General features: G+C 42.1%; 1 protein-coding gene across 3 annotated transcripts in view; it reads left to right on the top strand.

Annotated features, from left to right (window-relative positions):
- EGLN1 (egl-9 family hypoxia inducible factor 1) overlaps nt 1-10,275 on the top strand; it is a 43,771-nt gene extending 33,496 nt beyond the window's left edge. For 2 of the 3 annotated variants that reach the window (XM_042848341.2, XM_005291266.5), the window contains 3 exons: nt 1,541-1,677; nt 5,697-5,764; nt 7,689-10,275. In XM_042848341.2, coding sequence (XP_042704275.2) covers nt 1,541-1,677; nt 5,697-5,764; nt 7,689-7,753 — 270 coding nt within the window. In that variant the 3' untranslated portion in view covers nt 7,754-10,275. The remainder of the gene's footprint in view (nt 1-1,540; nt 1,678-5,696; nt 5,765-7,688) is intronic. The other variant, XM_042848342.2, reaches the window with a different exon arrangement.
- The last annotated feature ends 8,701 nt before the right edge of the window (nt 10,276-18,976 follow it).

Below are 18,976 nucleotides of genomic sequence, written 5' to 3'. Positions count from 1 at the left end.
TTTATCGATACATTTCTGTTGCTTAGCACCTTAAAAGTGAGCGAACTGAAATGGTGAGGAATATTAACCAATCTGATCTGATCTGCAAATCCCTGTGCTTAGCTGGCCACAGCTGAGTTCAGTGATGGTGATTTTCATGTTCAAAGGTTTTCATGACACTGTCTACTTCACTCTGCAGCCCTGTGGAGTAGATGGTATACTTGTGTACAATTTGAAGATCTGAAAACTGAGTTGGAGTGAGTGTAAGTAACCAGGTCAGGGGGAGCCCACAAAGCCTACACCTCTGACCCCTCTATGCAAAATGGTAAACCGCTTTCATTTAAAAAGTAAGTTACTAGCCCATTCTGGCATGGCTGCATCCTTCAAACTGTAAAGAGATTGGTAGGGCTGAACATTTTGATGATTTTTCCTTTAAAAATCGTGGTTTACTCAAGGGTCTTAGCAGCAGCTGCCCAGACTGGCATTTGGAGCACTGATGACTTTAATTTTATTGGGGGGGGGTTTATGCCACAGAGAAGGGGCAAAGATTAGCTCATGGCTTTGAGGAGGCTTTCACTAGATGTGGTGAGTTCTTTCCTGTTCACTGATTAAACTACCTGTAGCTGACCTGCCTCACCTGAATTACCAGTATGATTTCTGGCCCCAAGGAGAAGCACAAATTGGTGGAGGAGCAGAATAGAGCCAGTCCACCCCATATCCGTGACAGTAGCAGCAGCCTTCCAAGGAGAGGGGTGAACGGATTACAGGGATAAAGAATGGGCAGGCTCTTGTGACGTAGAAGGGAGGCATCATTGGGTGGAGAAGGGACAGAAGGAGGGGGGAAAAAAGAACCATAGCCTCCCCATAATCAACAAACTACTGTCTTCCTCTGGAGAAAATGAAGGCTCATTGAAAACAATGTCATAGTTCTAGAGATGCCACGCTAGCGTATATACTAAAGTACTAGAATGGCTATGTATTGCTAAAAAACTAGGGATAGGATACCCTCAGAGCAACCAGCTGGAGGGAGGCGCAATGTGACCAAAGACGACCAGGATCTTTAGAAATATATTCATTGTGAGTAACTCTCTCCTTTTTCTGATGTTGGTATTCTGTAGATATGCATACAAACCCACCTATTTAAGAGCTCCAAGTTTGGAAGGGCTTGAAATAAATGGACAGTGACATGACATCCAAAGAACAATGATTCCCCAAAAGCTTAAAAAAAGAGTTGTCAACTTTTTCTTATTTTAAATTACAGGTTCATGATTTTTTAAATGTATCATTAGCAAATCAATAATTGCCCTTGGAGAGAGCGAAACCTAGTGGGACTCAGAATTAAAACTCTGCTATACTGGGCTGTGTTGATTTTTTGCTTTGTGGTTTCGGTCACCACCTTAACATCTGTTTCACTTCCTCAAATGCATAGTGGTTAAAAAACAAAAACAAAAAACCCTTTTATTGTAAAACGGGGGTTGAGAGTTGCTATTTGTAAAGCACCTTGAAATCACTGGATGAAGAGTAAATAAATATTTAAGACTGTTTTTTTTAAATCACTTAGGTAAGTGGAGGTATTCTTCGAATATTCCCAGAAGGCAAAGCTCAATTTGCTGATATTGAACCCAAATTTGATAGATTGCTGTTTTTCTGGTCTGACCGCCGCAACCCTCATGAAGTGCAGCCAGCATTTGCTACAAGGTAAGATGAATGAGATGTAGGAATGTATTTCATAAAGCTTCTGTTAGAGGTAGAAGAACATATGACAAACTAAGAGCAAGGAGGAAATTTTAATATAGTATGGCCTGAAACAGCCCATTTCTTGTACAATTTGAGGCTCCTTTGCAAATATACTATTGATGCTTGATATCAGAGTGCCATCGTACTGTAGTCTTCCTATGCAATTTCTCCTCTTTCTAGAAAATCTAGTTCTGGGTACAATTTTGGGTATTCAGAAAATCCTTTTTGGTACATAAATACTCAAAACAGGACACCACTGGTAATTTTGATTTCACAAAGCTATATCAGTCTCATAAAGGGTCGGATACAGAGCTCATTGTTAGGGCCCTACCAAATTCACTGTCCATTTTAGTCAATTTCATGGTCATGGGAGTTAAAGTAAATTTCATGGTTTCAGATGTTTACATCTGAACTTTCACAGTGGTGTAACTGTGTAGGTCCTGACCCAAAAGGGGATGTCGTGGGGTGGTGGGGCGCAAGGCTATTGTAAGGGGTCGTGGGATTGCCACCCTTACTTCTGTGCTGCTGCTGGGGTGCTGCCTGGAGAGCTGGGCAGCCGGAGAGCAGCAGCTGCTGGCTGGGCACCCAGCTCTAAAGCCAGCAGAAGTGAGGGTCACAGAGTATGTGGGGGTGCTTTACCATATGTCTGGGTTTTCCTGGCAGCCTCGTGCCCAGGACAGACAGCTGGAGCTGCAGCCTTCTGCTCGGGTTGGGGGCTGACAGCCAACCTCACTTCCGTGCTGCCTTCAGAGCTGGGCACCCAGCCAGCAGCCACAGAGCTTCCTGCAGCTGGGGGAGGTTCCTGGAGGTGGGTCTGACTCGGCTCCAGGAGCAGCCCGTACAGGGGAAGAGGAAGTCCCGTCCCTCCCTAGCCCAGGCCAGGACTAGCAGATGGAGGTTGGTGCACAATATGAGTCCCTAGCTGGGGTGCCCCCAGCTCTGCCCCTCCCCTATAATAGCCAGATTTCACAGTCCGTGACGTGTTTTTCACGGCCGTTAATTTGGTAGGGTCCTACTCACAGTCAGTGATATCTTCTCACTGATTACAACTGGCTTTTTATTAGGCCTATAGTGTATTAATTTTCCTCCTTGCTCCTAGTTAGACGACATGTGTTTAAGATTGGCTAGCCATAGCAATTTTCTTTGGCGTTCTTTTAATTTGGGGAGGTTACTGTCTTTTTTTTATTTTAAAATTTCCTTCGTTTTCCCCTGCCAGTTTTACACCACAAAAGTGGCTGTGGCTGGGGAAAGGATGAGGTGCGCTCCTTTGTACTCCGCTCTCTCTGTTACATGGATAGGGAGTACTATATTGCTCCTTGTCTGAATCGCAAACAGAACTTCGCTCTCACCAATGTGCTACTAATTCTACGGCAGAGTGGTAATGGTGGTGAACATATCTGCAGTCACTGCCAAACCTGTGTCTCCAATGTGGCATTACCAGATGCTATCTGCCAATCCACTGGGGTGGTGACTTTAACTACTAAATCACTGTAATTATTAATTCTGTAGTATCCACATTTCATGTTGCACATAACATTCTGATATGTCAAGATGTAAAAGCTGGGATGCTAGTAGTGACTCCCATACTTAAAATTAAAATGCTGGGCAACATTAAGTCCTTGCTCTTTGCATAAAGGATAATTAACTTGAGCCAAAATGTTTCAGGCTTTTTTGAGGACAAGGATCATAGGTAGAAAATGTTTTCCTGTTTTTAAATTCTTGCTATTTTTTTTTTTTTTTTTTTTTTTTTTTTTTTTTTTGAGTGGCCATAGTCAAAACTGCTGGGAGCAGAAAGTTGAAATTAGGTAGGAGGGGAAAAAAAAGATGAAATAGCCCCCATTGAACCTTTTGACTGTTTTGGTTACATTGATTTGGTGAGGCAGTGTGGCCTAAAGGATACAATAGAGGGCTGGGAATCAGGAGATGTCAGTTCTGTTCCTGGCTCTGCCACTGGCCTGCTGGGTGATCTTGGGCAGATCACTTCTGTGCATCAGTTTCCTCATCTGCAAAATGGGGTAACGATATTGTCCTTTGTAAAGTGCTTTGAGATTCTACTGATGAAAAGCTCCTTATAAAAGCTAGATGATGTTTATTACACATTGTTTGGCAGTGTTTAGGATTATCCCACTTTGGGTGTGCAAGTAATCAGAACAAAAGCACTTTTTAAAGCAACACCCCAAAGGAATGTAGGTATATGTGTGTCAGACTAACTTGGGTGCGCAGTGCATGTGTTTGATCTTGTAGGGAGTGCATTGGATTAATTGCATTGTAAGACCAACACCTCACTCAATATGCACCTTCTAAGGTATGCACATCAGGTGAAGTGTGTGAGGAGGAGGAGCCCTTGGCAGATTTACTGTGCACCTTGCAAAGAACAGGGCATTCTGGTGGTAACTAGCCAAATAGGAAAATTCCAGACTATGAAATTTCTTATATTAAAAAAATGGGGGCAGGGAGAGGGGGAAAGTCCATTTAAAAAAAAAAAGTCTAAACCTGTTAAAAGAGTGAATATTCTGATTGCACAGTTAAGTACTCAAAAGTTAGGAAATATCAAGGTCAGTGTTACCCAGTATTACTCATGGCAGCAAAGGTTACTGTATTTCAACTCTAGAACAAGAATGATGAAAGTCTAATGACATTGCTGCTACTCCCTAAAAATCTATTTTGTGGAGAATCTCGCATCCAGAACCAAGTACCTGGATCATACAGAAAATATAATTTTATCTTATGTAATCAGATGTCTGTTTTTATGTGAAGTGTGGAGTAGAAAAAAATTCTAACACAAAAATTTGCTCACAGTTTATCTGGACCTGATTTTAACTTCGATTTTCCACTATACTTAAGCTGTGGTGCATAGTAAAGGGGAATTCCCCTTTACATCATTTTGAGACTTTGGACTTCAAACTATTTGCTACTTCTAATACTTTAAATAAATCAATGTATATTTAAACATTAAATTTTCAAGTCAAGCAGAAATACTCTGGCTGTATTTTGTTTGTCTGAAAGAAAACCTTAGTGACTAATGCAAGCAACAGGAATTGGATAATTCATGTTTCTCTACATGCTAAGAGTGTAAACTAGAAGCATAAATAGCTTCCATTTATGGAACACTTTTTTAATCTGAGTCATAAAGCAATCTACATATTTAAATGTACAGAAATCAGCTGCTCCTGGTTGAAGCATGTTACTGTTTAACAATGTACAGCAACACTACACAACAGCGCAGGACAGGCAGCTTGTTGAAAATTCATGGGTTTTTGATTAGGCAGAATGTAATAACCTTTATGCTCTAGCCTATTTAGTTCAACACCCCACTTCCTTTGCAAAATGTACCATGGGATTTTTAAATACGTGTGTGCAGGACCTCCTCTTTATTCTGTCTCGTTTGAAACATTGTATTTCCAAAGGCACAATACCCCCAGAAGCTTTGTTGGGGCATTGGTTCAGTACTGATTCAGATGGAAGGGTGACACTTACTGAAACTACTAAAATATTTCTGAAGTGCCTATCATGCACTATACATGGGCTATAGAATGCTGGTCGATCTGTCTGGAAGGGATAATTACTTCTCCCTCCCAGTGAATGATCAGCCTGACTTCCTGCAGCATGATGCTACCTTGAACCTGCTTAATTTATGAAATGTGAGACCACAACCTAAGATGGTCTGGCTGTAGACTATACAATACATTCAAGTTTCTTGAATGTGATTTGGGTAATAATTTTATAGCATTTACTGGAAAATGCAGATTCATAGCATCAATGGCAAACCCACTTTCTTTTCAAATAACAATTTCCTTCATATAAATGATATTAAAATAGTAGAAATTAACAAAATCTTCTCCCCACCATTTCCCCTAATCCTATTCTATCAAATGTACTGAAAAAAACTAACAATTAAATGGGTTATATTATGTAAATAAACATCACTCTGTTTTCCAGACTTCAGGAATTCATTTGTTGTATTTTCATCCATTTTATAGGTACGCAATAACAGTGTGGTATTTTGATGCAGATGAAAGAGCACGAGCTAAAGTAAAATATCTAACTGGTAATTAATCACTTTGTATATTATATATATATTTTCTTGGTTTTCTGGGAAAAAAATCTAAATAGTCAATACCAGCCACCAAGAGAGGGTGCTACTTTGTAACAAGAGAGGGTTAACATGATTTGTGTAGTCATGTTTTAGAAGAAAGGTTGTCAAATGGTTAGGGCTGTAGGTAGCCTGTAACTTGGGAGACCCAAATTCAGTTCCCTGCTCTGCCAAATGCTTTCTGCATGACCTTGGGCAAATCACTTAGCCTCTGTGTGTCTGTTCCTGGTCTGTAAAACTGGGATATTACTTCTCCCCATCCCTAATACCTAGGATAAATACATTGGAGAGTAATGGGGGCCATGCAAGTACCTAAAATAGAAGATAATTTTAACAATTGGACAGGACTTGATAAATCAGCTTGAATGGAGTGTGTGTATTGAAAAGCAAAGAAAGCTAAAACTGAATATCTGGAATAAAAGAATTGAGAATGTATTCATTTACAAATGTTGATTTTTGTGATAGTCGCTTCTTCTGCAAGGCTGCCCTAAGCACACTTAGCTAAAATCTGCCTTCCTCTTGTGGATTGCCCTTCAAGAGGAAGTTGATTTAATTTTCCTGTGCAAATAAGCAGGCTTTATCAGAATGAGCAGCTTAGTTCTGCTGTCCTACATGAAATTAATGTGAAGTAATTGATGGCATTGGCAGTACAGGTCAATTTAAATATTTTTGCATATATAGTTATAGGGCCAGATTCCCAGCTGCTGGGAATTAGAATAGCACTAATGAAGTCAGTGGCTCTGTAGTGACTTTCACCACCTTGAGAATCTGGTTCTAATCTGACTTCCTCTGAGTCAATGAGGGTTTTGACACTGATTTAAATGGGAGCCAAATGTGGGAGCAGATGCACACACTGCTTACGATTCCTATTTTCCCTGGTACAGTTGATGACATCACGGACTACTAAAGCAGTATGAGGAATGTAGCTCCTTCTCTGCTTTAGGTGTCAGTTTTCCAAGGAATGCAGAGATCTGAGCAGTTCAACTCTGGTCTTGGTAGCTGATGGGTCTTTCTTTTGGTTTACCATTGATATGTATAGATTTAAAAATTACAAAACTAAATACTTGATTTCTGTTAATGATTTGGAGACTCAAACAGTTCTATTTTACTTTAAAGTATTACAGTTCACTTCTAACGAAAAGGGCAGGAAAGATGGCAGTTTAGGATATACCTCAGATAGGATGTTAAATCTTTATCCTTTTTAATATATAACAAACTCTTCTCTTCAGTAATTCTCTTCACAAAAGTAAAATGATGATGGACCAAATTCTGAGGTTCACTTGACTTCTTTGCGAGTTTGCCTGTGTAAGGACTGAGCCCTACACTTTCAAAATGGACTGTCTGAAGTTAGGCTCTTAACTCCATATTTGAACAACTAAACAATTGACTTGATTTTCAGCCATAATTCAGTCAGTTGACACCTCGGATCCAAACTTTAAGCACCAAAGTTTGAAAAATTTTTCCTGAATATAAAAATAGCTGCTCAGAATTTGGCCCATAAGGAGGTAACAAGTATATGAATTTGTATTTTATTTTAGCTCAGTGGTTTGAGCATTGGCCTGCTAAACCCAGGGTTGTGAGTTCAATCCTTGAGGGGGCCACCTAGGGATCTGGGGCAAAATCAGTACTTGGTCCTGCTAGTGAAGGCAGGGGGCTGGACTCGATGACCTTTCAAGGTCCCTTCCAGTTCTAGGAGATGGGATATCTCCATGAATTTAATTTCTGAAGCGTGTGGAATACCATTTGAAAATACCTATTTTGCATGGTACCAAACTTTCAACAGGAAGGCATAGAAGTGGCACAGTAGTTTTATTATAGCACACTATTTAGCAAATGCTTAAACATCATGCTGATGTATTTTTTTTTTTTTTTCCTGCAGGTGAAAAAGGTGTGAGGGTTGAACTCAATAAACCTTCTGACTCAATTGGGAAAGACGTTTTATAAAGGATTTCATCTAGCAACTCTCCTTGCGACTTCCCCCAGTAAACTATTAACTTTTGAATGTGAATAATGGGATAAAGAAAAATTGACAAGAAATCAAGGTTTTAATAAGGAAACAAACACAGCATTTCAATGTTGCATCAAACAGAAGATTTTGACTGCTGAACCATTGTGCTATGTGACTGTGACTCCAGACCTGTGACTGCTTATGTAAAGAAGATAAGCAATCAGTAAGAAATAGCATACACATATGGACATGAAATAAGTGCCCTACATAGAATTTTTCCATTCTTATATTTTGCCAGACCTGTCATCCAATTCATTTCTCCCTTTTTTTTATATGGTAAAGTTTGGATTTGGGGTAATTTTTGTATGACCAGGTACAATTTATCAAAATTGAGTAAAAAAATACAGTATTCTCCAAAATATCATTGATCTATTTTTGTAAAACTGTTCATACTGTTCTCTGCCATGAAAGACCTAATTTAATATAAGAATTGCCAGTAACTGATGATCACTTTAATTTTCTTTACATCTAAAGTCAGAAAAGGAGCACTTTAATTACCAGCTAAAAACCTGATTGTTTTATATTCATATCTCACACTAATTTGAACTTTTAAAGATTGCTGCTGTATTGTTTTTGACTGTCCTTTTTGAAACTTGTTAACAGAAACAAATCATTATCTTACTATCAGCAACTTCTAATTCATGGTGTTGTATGTTGAATCCACAGAGGGGAAGGATTCTATATCTTTTTTTTTTTTTTTTAAGTGACTGGCACTAAGTGAACTCGACACTATCCATGTAAATGGCTTTGGGGACCTGGTAAATACCGTCAAGTTCCTAGGATACATAAGGGCTTTCCTAGGCTTTTATAGGTACCCAGAACCTCCTCCCTATGTATTTGACAGGAGAATTCCACCTTTTTTCTTCCTTTCTGAAAGTTGTTCTTTTACTGTACATAAGTTAATAGAACATTGAAATTCACAAACTTTGTGTTTTTTCTGAATATTGGTGTCCCGTCTGATCTGCAGGCTGGCTCCTTGGTCTATTATATAGTATCAAGGGAACATTCAATACATTGAGGCTGAAGTGCATCACTACAGGCTTCATGTGTAATACATTTTCAGATTGTCACTCTGCTGAAGGATTTCCCCAAAAAGGCACTGGCTTTTGATCAGTCCTGAGTATTTAGCGCAAAAAAATTACTTTATTTTTACACTTTCATTTTTTTGAAGGAAAAACGGACTTTACAGAAATAAAGATGAGGCATCCAAAAGCTTTGAAATTCTGTTACTTAAGAGATGGATGTTCTAGTCTTGAGCTTTAAAGTTTGAGAAAACAAAGAAAATCCTAAAAGGCAGCATCCATATTTACAAATGTCTTTGGTATTTGAGCTCACCCCTTTCCATTTTTCTATCTGTCCTTGATTTCCTTACATAGCCAAAACAATGTGAGTGTACAGAAATATTTCTGTATATAATATTACAACTTTCAACAATTTTAGCATCTGTATAGTTTGTATTCAATCAGAAACCTTTTCTATGGAAAGCTCAGTAATTTTTATTAAAAAGATTACTATTCATGTAAAACATGAAAAAACAACAACCACCCAACAACCCTTATTTTATTTAGTGACAAACTGACCGGTGGGGGGGGGCAAGGGAAAACTTCTTATTGTGATACAATGGAGGAGACCTTATGGAAAAATTCTCATTTTGTTCAGACCTTAATTAGTTCTCACTCTTTACAGCTTAGTTTCTCTTTCCTCCCTTCCCAGAAAATCAGACAAGACACCTCTACTGTAAGTGCCTCTGCCAGCCTGACCAAGGAGTGTAAATCTTCATTACATGGTCTGCAGTGCAGTGCATTGCATTAGGCCAGCTTTAACAAAACAAACACATAAAAAAGCCACCACTTTTAATTTTATCTGCTTTTGTATTATTTTAATGGAGATTTGATTGGTTTTGTTTCAAAAATGTACAGCATAAACCTTTCAATTCTGTTCTAGTCCCTCTGTAATTCAAACTTCTATTGCTGCAGGTATGCAAAGTATCAAATTCTAATCACTGTATAGGTTTCTGCTTGCCAGACAGGTTAAAAAAAAAAGTGCTTAATTTTTTGCTTCATCATTTCTTGTCAATCATTACAAAAGGGTCAACAAATCAGAGCAGCCATTTCTTTAACAGTATCCTTTTAGAATCTGTTCATTTCATGTCGGTTGAAATCTTCAATCTTGAGTGTCACAAAGCAGGTCCCTGTTTAAAACTATTTTTTAAACTGTCTTATGACCTGTATGTGTTTAGTCCTGGTTAAAGATAAAGCTTCATAATACTATTTTTATTCATGACATTAGCCAGCTGTAAAACACAAGACCTTTTTCTATAACAGGCAAAGAAATTCAGGATTCATTTACAGATTGCCTATAAAGTCATGTAATTTGAAAAGCAGTGTTCATTATAAAGAGCTCTCAAGTTGCTTGTAAAGCTAATCTAATTAAAAAGATGTATAAAGGTTCTTGGAAACAATGTGGTGGTTATTTGTAATTATGTAACTTTTTAAAGCCTACTCCACAGCAACTAATTTATAATCTGATAAAATGGGGGGGGGGGTCTGTTTTTAGCATTCAGTGACACTACAGCTACAGTCAAGGGTCTGCCATTTGTTTCCTTGGTAAATTCTGTTTTTAATTATCTGGATGTGTGGGGGTTTTTTAATTGAGAGGAGGTTGAGAAAAGATTGGTGTCAATTTTTAGATTTAGTGGGTGAGCTGTATTGATGCAAATCATGTTTTACACCAGTGCAATGAGTCTACACAGGGTGGGTGGTTTGTATTAGTGTAGCTACGCTGGTGTGTGTGGGGGGGAAAGCCCAACCCTGAATTTTGACCCTTGAGGATAGCAGTAGCCTGGTACAGTGTGAGCCAGGCTTCCAGCTACATGTTGTTCACCAATCCATGCAGGTTATATATGCTGTTCTCCAAGCCTTCTAGTCAGTCCTTTCCTGACCACTGTTTGGTGAACAGGTTTCTGTTTGCGCTTCTGCATCACTCCAGCTCTTAAAAACTCTCTTAAATGTACTAGTCTTCCTTGCAGTTGGTTCAGTAACAGTGCCCTGATTTTTCTAGGCCTATCAGCCTCTGTTCGGTTTGTACTGCTCCAGTACCTGGTTTTTTTGGTACTTTGGCACATCCATGGTATTTCTGGCACTTGGACTCAATCTTGCCCTGTTCCATTTTCTTTTATCAGTTCGTCGATGGCTACGTTAAAGCACTTTTTCAGCAGACCACCTCAGTGCTTTGAGGTCTGCTCGGTAGTTCAGTGCCCGGTAACTTGTTCTTCGTGTGATCTTTCTATCAGATATGTCTAATTAGGAAAAAGGCCTCTTGGCAGCTTCAGATCATGTCTGTGATGGACTGACATATTTATTGTAGAGTCGACCATGATGTGCAGTGGTATCCGATTTGCCATCGATGTCACACAATGGACTAAAGAAAGGTGAGAAGTGTCTCTGGATGCTTGGAAGGAAGATACCTGTAAGCCTGGTAGCAGGCCAGTTCAGAGTGCTTTCAAGCAGAAATACTACAAACAGAAGCCTGAGGCAGTCAAGACTTCGGGTTACCGTAATTTAGTCCAGGGACTGGGAAGTGAAATGACCATGTTTGCATGCACACACATCTCTTGAGAGTCACATTAGTGTCTTGAAACCAGGCTAAAAAAAAAAATTACATTTTAACAATCTATTCAAACAAACAATTGCAAAAAACAGCAAAGATTGCTAATGGACTATAATACTAACCACAAAACCCAGGCAGTATAGTTTAAAGCAATATCCGTGTACGTGGCCTTCTCACACATACACAGCTGCAGACACTCTCAAACACCTTGTCAATTTCCCTAGTAAATCAGGCACTGAGGCAACCAGACAACCTTAACGCTGCCCTGTCTTTTATGCCACTGTTCCGAGGGGATTAATCTTTAGTTTCCATTTTCCAAAGGTTCCCATAGGAGTCTTAACTAGTATTTTGCAATACACCTCTACCTCGATATAACCCTGTCCTCGGCAGCCAAAAAAATCTTACCGCGTTATAGGTGAAACCGCGTTATATTGAACTTGCTTTAATCCACCGGAGTGCGCAGCCCCGCCCCCCCGGAGCACTGCTTTACTGCGTTATATCCAAATTCATGTTCTATCGGGTCGCGTTATATTGAGGTAGTGGTGTATTAGAATTGCGGGCTATATAATTCAGGACCAAAACTTCAAAGACACATGGAGTCTTGTTCTGATGTACCAAACAATGAAACATTATTCTTTTTTGTATTTGTACAGAAAGTAAACATATAACATTATACAAAAATGGAGTCTCAGAACCAAAACAAAAAATTGTCTTCTGTTTGCACAATGAAACAAACTAGTCAGCTGGGTGGGGGAAGTGATTAGTTTGTTTTGTAGGTAGGCACTCACTAATACGTTTTGTGTGAACTAATTTTCTGATGGTGTTAATATTTCTAGTGAAATCATGGTGCTGATTGGGATCTGTTGTCTGGCTTTAGTTCTACAAATTTGCTGGTATTAATTTCTATTTTAATAGAATATAGATTACTTCCTACCACTTTTGCTTAACCCAAAAGACATATAATGAAAACAACTTCTGTACAAAGAATCTATGTGAGGAAAAACAGTTCAGTGCTATAAAGTGGCAATAGTTAGAAAAACAGCTATTAGAAATGAGGTAGCCATTTATCTGATTAAGTTAATGAAGACATTATTGGGACTTCCGTCTACCATCTGCACTTGGTCCTGTGTGTTGGTCATGAACCTCAGAGGGTGAAGAGCCCAGGTGACCTAACAGTGTGTCTTGCTTACATTGACGTGGCTTTACCTTCTAAAGCAGTGGTGGGCAACCTGCGGCCCACGTCAGAGTAATTCTGTGACAGGCTGCGAGACAGTTTGTTTACATTAACTGTCTGCAGGCATGGCCGCCCAGAGCACCAAGTGGCCGCGGTTCGCCGTTCTTGACCAATGGGAGCTGCAGGCCATGGGGAGGTGCTGGCCACCGCTTCCCGCAGCTCCCATTGGCCGGGAATGGCAAACTGCTGCCACTGGGAGCTGTGGGCGGCCGTGCCTCCGGACGGTCACTGTAAACAAATTGGCTTTCGGCCCGCCAGTGGATTACCCTGATGGGCCGCAGGTTGCCCACCACTGTTCTAAAGTGTATCTTACAGTAATGTCTTCATTTCTATATAGATCAGCCTTGCAAAATTCCAGTGTCCCCAGCTCAGTAGGAGATTTTCAAGAGACTTACAAGTGCCATTAACTACTGCCGAATCTCAGCTGCCATTAAAAAATTTTTTTTTCCCTTAGTCCTTGTGCAGAAAACTTTAAATGTGAACTGCTACTGCAACCAACATAGTCACTGTAGAGGGAGCTCTGTTCACTCTCCAGTAGGTTCTTCTGGACCTTCTGTGAGCTTGGCTTCCCTAGGCCCATGCAATGGGAAAGTGAGTATTGTTACTACCATTAATATTGGTGTCATCTGGTATGCAATACTATCATGGTTAATAGCAATGTTGCATTGGAAGGGTTACACAGCACTTATCAATATCCATGTACACTTGCAGTCACTATAAACCAATCTTCAAAAATCCTGAAGTACGAATAAAAGCAAGTTGAAAAAGGGACGTATAGCTGCTTGCCACACCTATTCTTTAAAAAAAAAAAAAAAAAAAAAAAAAACTACTTGCCCCCCCTTACCATGAAGAGAACAATCTCCTTTTTCCCCATTCAAATGCACATTCATGGACAAATGGACTGATTGTCTCTGTAACACATTCACACTTCTCTTGCACACATGCACAGTGTAGATGGACTCTCACAAGCATACACCTGGACTCTCATGATCTTCTCCCTGTATATTCTCACCCCTCATGGAGAGACCTGCTTTTATTCACATTTCATACTAAACTCATTCACACACATTTCATGCCAGTCTCTCTCATCTGTCTTGTGCACCAACCCCCCACTCGGCCTCACTCAGTTCTCAACCCCATTCATCCCGACCCCCACTGTTCACACCCCAACTCCACCACCTCTTCATTCGCTTACTCTTCACCTTGACATGAGTTCTCTGCATGCCCCCAAATTCATCAACTTTCCCTCAAATTAGTCAACTATCTTCTCTTCTGATTTGATTCTTCTCTCTTCACCCAATAAATTTATCACTTTCCTTCCTCCTCACCCATCTTCCCCTCCCCCCCCCCCCCCCAAGACCCCTAGTATCTCTCAACAGTGTCTCTTCAGAGCTGCAGCAGATGCCCTCAGGTCTCGTTGGGTTTCAGGTCTACTAACCTCTCCTAGCTGGCTGGTGACTAACCTCTCCTAGTGGCTCTGCTTAGAGCCATCTTTTAGTCCCAGCTCGTGGGGCTGGGAGTTCTGGAGTCTCTTGCTTAAGGAGGGGCCAATAGAGCTCCTGGGATCTTTGTCCACTACCTAGAATAAGGTGCTGAGTAAATTCTGCTGTGCTAGATTTGGAGATGGCTGCAAAGATGAGCAGGAGTGCTCTGGCATTAGCTTCACCTGACTGGAATGAGGTAGAGGCAGGCAACAGACTGTTACAGTAATGCTTGAGCCACAACTGATAGGCCCCATTATACGAGGCACTGTACAAATACCTAGAGAGAGATGATAATTTAAATAGGTGACAGAATGGGAGAAAGGAAGTGGTAGTAACCCCATTTTACAGATGGACTAAATAAGTGACTTGCCCCATGTCACAGGAAATCTGCAGTGGAGCTGGTAATGGAACCCATTTCTCCAGTCCAATGCCTTAACCCAAGACCATCCTTCCTTTCAAGTAGCATGGGAGCTGAGAAATTGAGATCTAGCTCTGTTCCCCCAACGTTCAGGATCTGGATCCAGTGTCCCTTCTAGACCTGTCTATAAATGTCACTGCTGTTGGTTAGAGTCAGGTGTGATTTCGTTTCTGTGCCAATTTTTGATAGTAGTGTAGGCAGCAAGCTGTCTGCTTGCTTTTAAATAGAAATACATCCAACATAATTAAAGTACAAAGATCTGACTTCCATCCCCAAAAGCAAGAAAATGCAAATAAAGCTCATACAAGTCCAGGGGAGAAACAAGGATGTTTTTCTTTATCCTATTCACTTATGCCTCAGCAAAGGCTGCCCAAACTGTCTATTGTATGTAGAATACTTAGAAAATGTTTCTGTTTTTGCCAAGTCCTACAGTGAGACAAGGGAACTGGGTCCCTCTGGTGGTTGTGTTTAAAATAAGTATATCATTTAAAAAAAAAGTATTTTACGTTTCCTATTGTTCTCTATTAAAAATGTCTTGGGGTAATGAAAAGGAGGGAAAAAGTCAAATTCTTCTATGTATTTTAAGCCATGAAGAGTGGTCTAAGGCCTGGTTTACACTAGAAAAGCTATACCGCTATAACTCTCAGTTGGAGTGTGGACATTTTTTTTTTAACGGATATAGTAATAACAATATAAGCACTGGTCTAGATAAGTGTATACCTCTATAAAAGTTACCTTACACCCATATGGCTTATTTTGCTTCCCAAACCACAATAAGCTATACCACTAAAGCACTTTTCCATACCAGTATAACTGCACCCACTCTATGGGGCTTTTAACTACATTGGTAGAGATAGAGCAGACAAGCACTTAGTCTGAGAATCCTTAATGTAGATAATAACTTGGCTCGCTGTTTCTTCGATGCTCCCTAGAATGCTTTTCATGCTGCTTGGAAGAGCCTCCTGGCCATCAAGCATTTTTTCTTCCTTTCATCCTCTTATTAAAGCCTCCTTTTTCTCTAAAGCCTCCTTATGTGATCTCATCAGATCTGCTGTCTTATCCTTGAAGCGTTATCCCCTGGATTGTCTATCCAGCAATCTACCTCTCCAGGCTCTTAGGCCTTGGCTACGCTGGTGCTGTACAGCGCTGCAACTTGCTGCGCTCAGGGGTGTGAAAACGCGCCCCCCCCGAGTGCAATGCTGTAAAGCGCCAGTGTAATTAGCGCCTGCAGCGCTGCACGCTCGCTCACAGCGCTGCAAGCTACTCCCCTCGGAGAGGTGGCAGCGCTGTGAATTCCCAAGTGTAGCCAAGGCCTTATACTACACCCCTTGTTCTGCTATCCAATAGGGTTACCATCTTTAAAAAATAAAAAAAGAGGACACTCCACGGGCCCCGGCCCCGCTCCAACTCCGCCCACTCCCCACCCCTTCCCCAAAGTCCCCGCCCTAACTCCCCCTCCTCCCTCCCAGCCATGCGAAAAGGGCTGCCCGAGCGCTACCGCACGGTTTTCCGGGCAGCCTCCAGACCCTGTGCCTCCGGCCGGCGCTTCCCCAGCGCAGCTGAAGCCCGGGAGGGGAAGCGCCCAGCCAGGGGCGCAGGGTCTGGAGGCTGCCCGGCAAACCGTAAAGCCGGTAGCGCTCGGGCTTCGGGCAGCCCCTATGCCTCCGGACCCTGCGCCCCCGGCCAGGCACTTCCCCTCCTGCGGCTGCTGTGCTCCTCCCCTGACTCTTTGGCTCTGTTTAAGAGCTGAGCTGCCCGAGCGCTACCGGCTTCGGGCAGCCCCTTTGCCTCTGGACCCTGCGCCGCCGGAGCAGAGCAGCTGGAGCCCGGGAGGGGAAGTGCCCGGCCGGTGGCTCGGGGTCCGGAGGCAAGGGGGCTGCCCGAAGCTGGAGCGCTCGGGCAGCTCGGCTCTTTGAAACAGAGCCAAAGAGTCGGGAGGAGCAGAGCAGCTGGAGCCCAGGAGGGGAAGTGCCCGGTCAGTATTTTTCCCGGACATGTTCGGCTTTTTGGCAATTCCCCCTGGACGGGGGTTTGATTACCAAAAAGCCGGACATGTCCAGGAAAAACTGGATGTATGGTAACCCTATATCCAAGAACCATCTTAGTCTGAGGCCTTGGCTACACTTGCGAGTTACAGCGCTGTAAAGCCTCCCCCATCGCTGTAACTCACTCCCCGTCCACACTGGCAGGGCACTTACAGCGCTGTATCTCCCTGGGTACACCGCTGCAGGTACTCCACCTCCCCGGAAGCATAAGAGATACAACGGAGTGGCTACAACTCAAGGGTGTGAGTGTAAATGCTTGCAGCGCTGTACTAATCACCTTGTCAAGTGGCTAATCCTCTCCATTGTTGTGACCAGCTGCAGGAATGCGGAAGTGCCGCTTTCAAAGCTGGTACAACAGAGAAAAAACAAACATTTTGCTGTTTGCTTTGAGTGAGTGAATGAATGAGGAGGGGGCCGGGAGTTCAGAACTTGCAAAATAGAGTGCTGACATGCTCCAAAAAGCACTCTCTCCCCCCACGCTCCCTGTCGCACTCCACCCCACCCCCGTTTTGAAAAGCACGTTGCAGCCACATGAATGCTGGGATAGCTGCCCATAATGCACCGCTCCCAACACAGCTGCAAGTGTGGCCACACCACTGTGCTGGCAGCTGTCAGTGTGGACAGACTGCAGCGCTTTTCCCTACTCAGCTGTAGGAAGACAGGTTTACCTCACAGCACTGTACAGCTGCAAGTGTAGCCAAGGCCTGAGTCAATTGACAAGAGCCTTGGTACAGGGAATTTGTCTTGTATCTGATTTGACAGCACTGTGCATGCTTGCAGCATGCTGCGGAGTACAGTGCTGCCAATAAGGCAGGGCATTAATAGTAATACAGAAAATCAAGACTGTACCAAAGCACATATCGGAGGTGATCACACTTGGACTCAAGGTAGATCAAAAATTAATTTCTTCAAAATACCATTGAAGCAGCTATAAATTACTTGCATTCATTCCCTGCCCCCCCTTATAGTGGATTTACTTTTTTTCTTTTCTCTAGTGGGCTGTGTTCTCACTCTTCAGTTGAACACAATAAATAAGGCTTCCCTTAACTCCAGCTCAGGGCTGGGTGCACACCCATGGGTAGGACACAATGTTGTACATAGGATGATGGGAGAAATTGGGCTGGGAGCAAAGGATGGTTATGCAGGCACAGGAGGGCGATTATTGGGGTTAGCAGAATGATACAGAAGTTGCAACAGCCTGCAGCCTATTCTGCCTGCCTGCAGTGGCCCCAGGGGTTAGCACAATTCACCATTCAAAAGACTAATGCTGAGGCCAGATCTCAGCCCTTTATTCCATGGCTGGCAGAGCCTGTTTCCACTAGCCGGCAACATGCTCGGTCCCTGAGGGAAGGGAAAACCTTGTGTTGGCCTGATCATGAGAAGGGCAGAGTAGCTGAAACTCCCACTGAAATCCCTAGGTGTTATGGGTGTTGGGTTCCTCCTCAGTGTGGGTCTACAGCACTCACCCATTCAGGACCCTGCATATGGGTTTATAAAAGCAACAGTCAGAATGCTCACAAGATGGTTCATTTCTGGATTTTTCTTTGCACGTGAGGTAAGATGAAGATCTTGGTCTCTGAAAAGTTGCCTAAATTTTCTTCCAAGCCCCTTTGAACTTGTTCCTCCCTTCTGAGGAATTAGACTAACAGTTATGGTCTGTAGACAAGGAAAAGGGTCTAGCCACAATTGTGTTAGAAACCAGAGATCTAACAAGTGTAGGAATTCTGCTTTCTGAATGCCCTAGGAAAAAATTAAACACCTGTTTCTCAGGTCTCCTGCAAACAGGATATCAGAATCTTGGTGCAGAAGATACGTGTGAGGCATCTTCTAAACCAGGAGCTGAAATTGAAAAAACTTTAATATGATTGAAATATACCACTCTAGTCATAGGGAGTAAAGGAAGCCACTTATTACAACAATCTACAACCAACGAACAACCCTGCCCCCAGCTGCTTCTCCCCCCTTCATTTCCTCCCTTACTGACTGGAGGGGTGTTAATGGGCTATTTCACCTTGAATGGTCCATTGAAATATATGTTAACTACTTATGCTAAACAGTCTGTTCCACCTTGTATTTAGTTGTGACACTCTGATTAAGTTTCCCAGAGACGAGCTCTATGTAAGCTCCAAAGAGCGTGTCTCTCCAACCAACAGAAATTGGTCCAATAAAAGAGATTACCTCACCCACCTTGTCGCTCTACTATACAATTAAGTGGTTCCATCTGTGTTAGAACCTGCCAAGAGTATCTTACCAGCAGGGTTAAAATACAGTAGTCCATAGGTAAGAACCATAATACCAACTGGATGTAAAGAGCCACCGGCAGATCTACATTTAAAAAGCAGCAGTGGCACAACTGCAGTGCTGTAGTG

The sequence above is a fragment of the Chrysemys picta genome, chromosome 3 (genome assembly GCF_011386835.1).
Source record: "Chrysemys picta bellii isolate R12L10 chromosome 3, ASM1138683v2, whole genome shotgun sequence".
NCBI classification, from domain to species: domain Eukaryota; kingdom Metazoa; phylum Chordata; order Testudines; family Emydidae; genus Chrysemys; species Chrysemys picta.
This window is presented reverse-complemented; position numbering and strand designations above follow the sequence as displayed.